Genomic DNA, 8,770 nt, shown 5'->3' on the forward strand with positions numbered 1-8,770 from the left:
CTCTTGGAGAGTCAGTTCATAGAAATTACAGTGAAGATGAATGAATGTGAGTAGTTCAGACAATGCAAATTATACAGGAAATTTAGGTTAGAGGCTGCAGGGAAGGAATGGGTTAATATCACGAGGAAGAGTTTTTTTCTTTTTCTTTCCTAATTATTTTCTTTTAGATCCAGAAAAAGGCTCATCATCAATATAACTTGAAATCATAACATCAATCTCCAGCAAATTCAAGAAATTTTTAGAGCCAATTGAAAACTAAGATGAAAAGAGCTGAGCTTCAGAGAGAAGCAGATATAAGAAAACAGTTTTACTAAGGGCTGAGGGTGGAAAGCAGTGTTAATAGAAATTAAATAAATGTAAAAGATGGTTTTGTTGGTGTTAGCTGACACCACGTTGGCCTCTGACTCATGGGAACCCCCATAAACAGACTTAGACATTGCCCGATCCTGTGCCATCCCATGATCTCATGTGGATTGGACTGCTTTGATTCAAAGGGTTTTCGCTGAGTGTTTTTTGGAAGTCAATCACCAAGACTTTCTTCCTCGACTGTCTTACTCTGGAAACTCTGCTGGAACCTGTCCGCCATCACAGTGACGCTCAAGCCTCCACTGACAAATGGGTGGTGGTTTTGCATGAGTTGCATTGTCTGGGAATCGAAACTGGGTCTCCTGTGGGAGTGATAATTCTATCACTGAACCACTACTGCCTCAAAAGTTGGTTTTTAATGATCACCTAATTTTCTCCAAGTTTTTGTTAGACCTACTTAATGAAAGCTCATCAAAACATAAGAATTCCTGTTATCTCGCTCAGTCAATTTTTTAGAAAGAGGGGTAGCTAAGTAAACAGTGATAAAAAAAAAATTATGTAATATATTTAAAGCAAAGGAAAAAGAAGTAGATTAGGGTAAGGGGTATCAGAAGAGTTGAGTTAGGGGGATGATGCACTTGGAAGTAGAAGGTGGATTGAGATTTTAAGTGGGTTGTTCTTCCTGACAGCATATTACTGTTGTAGGAAGTATGTTTGTCTTTGGGGCCTGTTTCTATATGGGGATGGCTGCTAAGACCTGGTGTGGAGGTCTTGGTACCTGGATGATGCAGGACACATCTTAGCTCTCAAGCTTCCCAGAGGCTTCATAGAGAGGTCGATACAAGCTCTCTGCCTCTCTAGAGTCAGATGGCCCGAATGTGAACCAGTCTTTGCCACTCACTGGTGCTACCATAAGTGAAGCCATTGTTATCATCACTATGAATATCAGCAACTTACTTGGTTGGCAAACATGGCTAAAGTACATTCTAGGACACATTAGATATGATACAAAATGGCAATATTTTCATTAGCCAATTATATTGATGAGTATAAAAACGGCCTTCTTGGCACTGGGCAATCTCTTCACAGCTGCACAAGATCCCATATCTACTCCATTGATTACTTAGAGAGAGACAGCTGCTGGTGGTAACTTGAGTGTGTGAGACAGTGAAAAAAATTAGCCCAGGATGTGGAGTGAGGCTAGAAGCACTGATGATGCAGTATCAAGTGCTTGGCTGCTAAGTGAAAAGTCAAAACCAGGGTGGTTCAAAACCACCCAGGGAGAAAGATGTAGCACTCTGCTTCTGTAAAGTCTTCCAACCTTGGAAACTGTATGGCACAGTTCTACTTGATCAAAAAGGGTTGCTATGAGTCAGAATTGACTCAAGAGCAACTGGTTTGGTTTTAGGTTTAGAGAGTGAGGAGCTCTAGTTTGGTTTGTTGCTCTGGTACTTACTCTCCACATAACTCTAGCAAACCCTGGCCATCAGTTTCCTTATTGCAAGAATGATAGGGGGAGTTCATTCTGGTTTCTAACATTTCATGATTTTGTGATTTTATTTTTCTCTTACAGGCGACTGTAAATAAAACTAAGGTAAAATAAACTGATGAGGAAAAAAAAAGAATTTTTCCATTAAAAATAGACCTCTGTGAAAGATGAAAATTATTTTTCAGGAATCAGTCCTACAATGACATAAGCAAAGGAAGAGAAGCTTTGCTGTTATAAATTAGCCCTGATTTTGCTTAAATTGGAAGACACTGGAGGAGTATAGGTGACTCTGAATTACAGTGTTCTGATTACCTAGTGCCGCTCTGACAGAAATATACCACAAATGGGATGGCTTAGCAAGCAGGATTTTATTCTTACGATTTGGAGGCTTTAAGTCCAAGTTCCAACTGCCAGGCTCTAGGGGCTGGGTGAAAGCCCCTCAGCCTTGGGGTCCGGCTCTGCCTCCTGCTCCTGGCCCACTGGAGCTAGAGGCATTTCTTCACTCAGACAGCTGCTGGCTGCTGAGGTTGAGAAGCCCCAAGGTTGACAAGTAAAAAGGTACAGTCCCAATGTTACCAAACCACACGGCAGGCCATTCACTTAAGTCCATTTTAAGTCCCAAGGTCAGCAGAGCATGGCAGGCTGCTGAGCAATGACATGGCTACATGCAAGGTCCAAGCCATAGGCTAGAGACCATTCCAAAAGCTGCTTCTTATATACGAGAAGCAGACCATATACCCAAAGCAGCTACTCAGCTGCTTGTGGTAGATCCCACCATGGAGTTGATTGCCAGTCTCATCATGGGGAGTAACTACCACCAGCTGCCCAGTCACTCGACCAGGCCCAGCCAAGTTGACACACAAACATAACCATCACAATTCCACCCCTTGTCAACTTGGCACCTGTACAGATCTTCACTGCATGGCATCTGTACAGATCTCCTCCACTGGGCAGCTCGTCCCCTAGTTCCTGACTGGCAACCTTACCCCCTTGGCCTGGTGGGCCTTGTTCCTCTCCCTCTTGGGCATGGCAGCCCTGCCCTCTCACTCTTGGGCAGCAGCTATGGCTCCATCCCATTGGCTCACATGAATGAGCAGCCCCACAGTCCAGAACCAAGTTGGTAAAGGCCTGGCTCTTTGAAACCTAGGGGGCTGTGGTTGTTCCACCCCCAAAGGCCATGGTCCTACCCTTTCAGGCTAAGGCAGCTCTGCTTCCATTTCCTTGGTCTCCGCTTCTGCCGATTAATACCAAACACAACCCACTCTGCTGAAAAACCCTGCCCAAAAAGCACAATTCTGTTCTGGTTACCTAGTGCTGCTCTGACAAGAAATATACCACAAATGGGATGCCCTTAACAAACAGGAGTTTATTCTTACAATTTGGAGGCTTTAAGTCCAAGTTCCAAGTGCCAGGCTCTAGGGGCTGGGTGAAAGCCCCTCAACCTTGGGGTCCAGCTCTGCCTCCTGCTCCTGGCCCACTGGAGCTAGAGGCATTTCTTCACTCAGACAGCTGCTGGCTGCTGAGGCTGAGAAGCCCCAAGGTTGGCAAATAAAAAGGCACAGTCCCAATGTTACCAAAGCACACAGCAAGCCATTCACTTAAGTCCATTGTATGTCCCAAGGTCAGCAGAGCAGAGCAGAGCAAGCTGCTGAGCAATGACACAGCTACAAGCAGGATCCAAATGTGCTGTAGGCTAGAGACCATTCCTAAAGGCTTCTCTTTATATATAGGAAGCAGACCACATACCCAAAGGCAGTTACCCAGCTGCTTGTGGTAGAGCCCACCATGGAGTTGATTGCCAGTTTCCTCATGGAGATTAACTACCACCAGCTGCCCAGACACTCAACCAGGCCCAGTCAAGTTGACACACAAACAGAACTACCACATACAGTAAGATCTTTCTTAATAAAGCCTTTTCACTTACCTGTCCATACTCATTACAGTCATGATGGCACTACAGGCAAACTGGTTGCATGTGTCCAGGGATGTGATGATGGTGCAGAGAGGCCCTCCAAATATCCACTGTCCTCCTTGGGCCCACTGGTGAATAAGAAAAGGCATTCCAGTGATGTGGACCAAGTCAGCCACAGCCAGGTTGCAGATATAAATGTCAGGGATTGTTTGTTTCCTTGACCTGAAAAAAATGGAGAGAAACTGAGGACTGACATCAAAAGCATGTACCTGCTTCAATTTATGCCACTCATTAGAAAATTTCAATTGTTATGACAAATTTTAATAAAAAAGGCACAAAGGCATATGTGAATGCCCAGTCTTGTGTATATTTAAGCATTTTGAGTTATTTAGTTGATAACCAACTGGACTTTAAAAAAAGAAAAAGCCAAAGCAGTTGCCATTGAATTGATTCTAACTCATGGTGACCCCATGTGTGCCAGAGTAGAACTGCCCTCCAAAGGGTTTTCATGTTTGTGACCTTTCAGAAGCAGATTAGCAGACCTTTCATCTGAGGCCCCCTAGGTGGACTGAAACCACCAACTTTTAAATTAGCAGCCAAGTCCTTAACCACTACCATCATCACCACCAGAGACTCCAACTAACTGTACTGGTTTTAAAATATGTTCACAAATTCTTTGATATTCATCTTTTAAAAAGGTGGAACCTAATCCCCTCCTTTTGAGTGCAAAATTGGATTTATTATATGCTTCTAACAAATAGAATGTGGGGAAAGTGACAGTGTGTAAATCTGAAATCAAGACCTAAAAGACATTGTGGGACTTTCTTCTTGCTCTCTCTCAGGTCTTTAGCTCTGGGGAAAGCCAGCTGCTGTTGTGAGAGTACTAAACCAACACTATGAAGAGGTCCAAGTGGAAGGGACTGAGGTCCCTGCTAACAACCAGCCCCCACTGGCCAGTTGTGTAGGTGAGCTACCTTGGAGGCAGATTCTCCAGCCCAATCAAGACTGTCCATGATTATAGCCCTGAGGACAGCTTGACTGCAACTTATTAGACTCTCAACCTGAATCAACCTGCTAAACTGCTTGATCAGAAACTCTGTGAGCTAATAAATGCTTATTGTTTTAAACCATTGAATTTGGGAATAATTTGTTGTGCAGCAACAAATTACAATAACTCTAAGCTCACTCAGGAAAGAGCTTAATACCTGAAGAAGGAGCCCTGGTGGTGCAATGGTTAAGGACTCATCGCTAACTGGAAGTTGTCAGTTCCAACCTACCCAGTGGGTCTGCAGAAGAAAAGACCTGGTGGATCTGCTTCCATAAAGATTACAGCATAGGAAACCCTGTAGGGCCATTCTACTGTGTCCTATAGGTTCCTTATCAGTCAGAGTGGACTCAAAGACACCTACCAGAAAAGGAACCTGATGGTGCAAAAACTTGAATGCTCGGTTGCTAACCAAAAGGTTGGTGGTTCCAACCCACCCAGTTTCAGCCCACCTGGTAGATCTGTGTGAGAAAGACCTGATGATCTGCTCGCATAAAGATTACAGTCAAGACAACTCATGAGACAGTTCTACTCTGTCACAAGGGGTCACTATGAGTCAAAATCGAGTCAACATCACCCAAAAACAACAAAGGTACTTGAAACAGTCGAATGGTTTCAGTTGTACAATGAATTTTTTTTTTTCCCAGTGCAGCTGTACTTAATTTCCTAACTGAGGTCATCATTAAAAAACAAAACAGGAATATTCTGACAAAATCTAATCTAATAGCAAGGATTATTAATGAAGACCCTGAAATGCAAATGGACAAATTGAACCCAGGAACCCAGAGAGCAAGTAGGAAGAGCACTGCTACATTGAGGGCCTGCAACTAATGTCATTAAACAAAATGTGTATAAATTGTTGAATGGGAAATTAATTTGCTCTTTAAACTTTCACCCAAACCACAGTAAAAGAAAAAAAAGAGAGAGAGAATGCTTCAATATTGCAACTTGAGGCTTGAAATTTTTCTTCAGTTCTTTCAGCTTGAGAAATGCTGGGCATGTTCTATCACTGGGCCATGTTTTCCAACTACCAATCCTTCTTGTTTCCAACTTTCTCATTCCAGTAACTTAATTTTCAGCACATCTTGACTGAATGTTTGATTAATTTCAGACTGCAGGAGTTGATGAAAGTCTTCAATTTCTTCATGTTTGGCCTTAGTGATTAGTGCATAAATTTGAGTAGTGGTGGCATTAACTGGCCTTCCTGTGGGTTATGAATATTATCCTGTCACTAATCACCTTGTTCAGGATAGATTTTGAAATGCCATCCAACCTGAGGGCTCATCTTTTCAGCACCATATCAGACAATGTTCTCTGCTCTTCACAGGTTTTCACTGGCCAATTATTTTTAGAAGTAGATCACTAGGCCCTTTTTCCTAGTCTGTCTTAGTCTGAAAGCTCAGCTGAAAATCTGTCCAGGTTTAAACGGCCACCTTTGCTGGTATTTGGAATACTGGTGGCATAGCTTCCAGGATCACAGCAACATGCAAGCCACCACAATACAACAAACTGACAGATGAGTAAATAATCACATTACAATGTGATAAGGGAACATTAGAGATCAGTACAAGGACCATATAGGAGTGGCCTCTCCCCCAGGGACAGTCAAAGTAAGCTTTTTTCATAGAAGTGGCATCTGAGCTGAGGACAAATAAGAATTTGAAACACAATAAAAATTTAAAGAACAAGTAAGAATTATCCCTAAGATTATGCCACTATTACTAGTTTACTACAGATCCAGAGCTACTGCTATTGTTTAGAAGATAGTGTGTGTCTTTTTTATTCATTAGCTACAAATTCTGTAGCCTGTGAACTTCATTTCTAAGTTGACAAATCCTTATGTGAGACATCAGACTGGGAAAAAACAAACCCACTGCCATCAAGTCAATTCCTATTCATAGGACCTTATGGGAGTAGATTGCCCCATTTTCCTTCTGTGGAGTAGCTAGTGGGTTTGAACAACCAGCCTTCTGGTTAGCAGTCAAATGCCTTAGGCACTGCATCACCAGAGCGCCTTTATTTCATTCATTTTTTTTTTTAAACTTTCTGTTGGGATTTGGGTGAAATTTTACAAAGCAGATTCATTTTACATTCAACAGTTCATATATTTTGTTTTGACACTGATTACAATCCCCACAATGTAACAGCTCTCCTTCCACTTCCTCCCTGTGGTCCACCATTTCCTGTGTCATTCCTGCCTATGCATTTCTTACTGTGCAAATGTTGTCCTTCTGATCTCCTGTGGTTGACTGTTCTAAGGAGTGCATCTCCCTGGTGTAGTTGCTCAGGTCTTAGGTCTGTCTATTATCTGGAGGAAAGTTAGCCAGAGGAATGAGTCCAATTCCAGGACTGAAGGGTAACTAGGGGCCATAGTCTCAGGGATTTCACCAATCTCTAGCTGACCAGAAATCCTGGTCTTTTTTTATGTTTTTAAAAATTTTGTTCTATACTTTTCTCCCACTCTATCCAGGCTCTCCAGTTTTGCTCCCTTTCAGAGTGGTTGGCAGTGGTAGGCAGGCACTTTCTAGTTCTTTCTAGTCTTAGGGTCATATAGGTTAAGGTTCTCATGGCCCATTAGTCCTTTGGACCAGCTGTTTCCATGCATCTTTGATTTTCTTCTCCCTTCTTTGCTCCAGATGAGGAAAGACCAATAGTTGCATCTTAGATGGCCACTTGTAAATTTTTAAGACCCCAGTTGCTACTCACCGAAGTAGGATGTAGAACAATGTTTTTGTGTCCTATGTTGTGTCAGTAGAGCTTGATGTTTCTGGTGACTGTGGTCCCAAACCTGTAGGTTCAGCAACTCACTCCCTCAAGGTTCTTAGTTGTGGCTAAGAAGTTATCCAAATTTTTTCCCCTGTTAGCTCTATACTGGATATGGACATTTTTATAGGACATATAAATATGCATGTAAGAATATTGTCTGCCCAATTAAATGTATGGTTGTTGGTATATTCTCATTTGCTTTCCCATATCTGATCTTCTTGTCTGTCCACCTATTTATCCACTCATAGATTAATGTTTGCTATCACTGATAATGCAATATTTTGTATATAATAGTATTTACTTTTATTGTCTGTACCTCTTGTGCACCTTGTGTCTTACTTTTCCTTAGTGATACTGTGCTGGTCACACGCTTTTATTATATTGCTGTTCTCTTTACCCAAATCAATACCTGTCTCTTAACTAGCAAGAAATTTTCCCTACCTTCTCCTCCCTCAGGCCCACAGCATCACAGGAACACCTTGGTTACCAACAAAGTGAGAGAGCATATTTTACCCAGTCCTTGGCAACATACATTGTGTGGGAGTTACTGCAGCTGTCTTTATTCAGCAACAATACTCTGGGCATTGTTGATGGCACTAATAGGTTGGTTCCATTCTCCCAGGAGGCTGGTGGCTCACATAGAATAACCAAAAGGGAAAAGAGGTTTGAGGAAAAGATCTGGTCAACCAAAGGAGCAGTCAAATGACAGTCCTTGGTCTCTCCTCCTTTGCCCTCTACAGACTACTGGACGTGGTGAATGGAGATGGGGAGGATGACACAGATATTAGGTAGTTTCATTCTAAAATAATAAAAAAATACATTAACATCTACATCAATGAGGCTTTCATTTGAATTGGGATATAAACCATAAGTGATTGATTAGATCTTAATTGCCATTATTGACACCGGTGGCCCTTTCTCTACTCTAGACCACTATCTGTCATTTGCTAATGATGATTTATGTTAATTTCATTGTTGAGGACAGTGTAGGTCCTAACTAGCAATTAAAAAAATTAAATAAAGCTTCTGAGGTCTGGCTGGTGGGTTTGAACCACCAGCCTTCTGGGTGAGAAGTCAAATGTCTTAGGCACTATGCCACCAAAGCTCCTTAAATATCCCACTAGGGATATGGAAATTTTTGTGCCTTAAAGATATTTGAAGTAGGCGGGGCAAGATGGCGGACTAGGCAGAAGGATTGCACAGACCCTCTTCAACAAAGAAAAGGGAAACCAATTAACACAGACACAGAAGA

General features: G+C 42.2%; 1 protein-coding gene across 1 annotated transcript in view; it reads right to left on the bottom strand.

Annotated features, from left to right (window-relative positions):
- Positions 1-8,770, bottom strand: part of MCHR2 (melanin concentrating hormone receptor 2) — a 44,482-nt gene that overhangs the window by 19,590 nt on the left and 16,122 nt on the right. The window contains exon 2 of the mRNA XM_007942278.1: positions 3,720-3,929. Within this exon, the coding sequence (XP_007940469.1) occupies positions 3,720-3,929 (210 nt within the window). The remainder of the gene's footprint in view (positions 1-3,719; positions 3,930-8,770) is intronic.

Source organism: Orycteropus afer, unplaced genomic scaffold (assembly GCF_000298275.1).
Source record: "Orycteropus afer afer isolate SDZICR_OR568_19922 unplaced genomic scaffold, OryAfe1.0 scaffold00087, whole genome shotgun sequence".
Classification (NCBI taxonomy): domain Eukaryota; kingdom Metazoa; phylum Chordata; class Mammalia; order Tubulidentata; family Orycteropodidae; genus Orycteropus; species Orycteropus afer.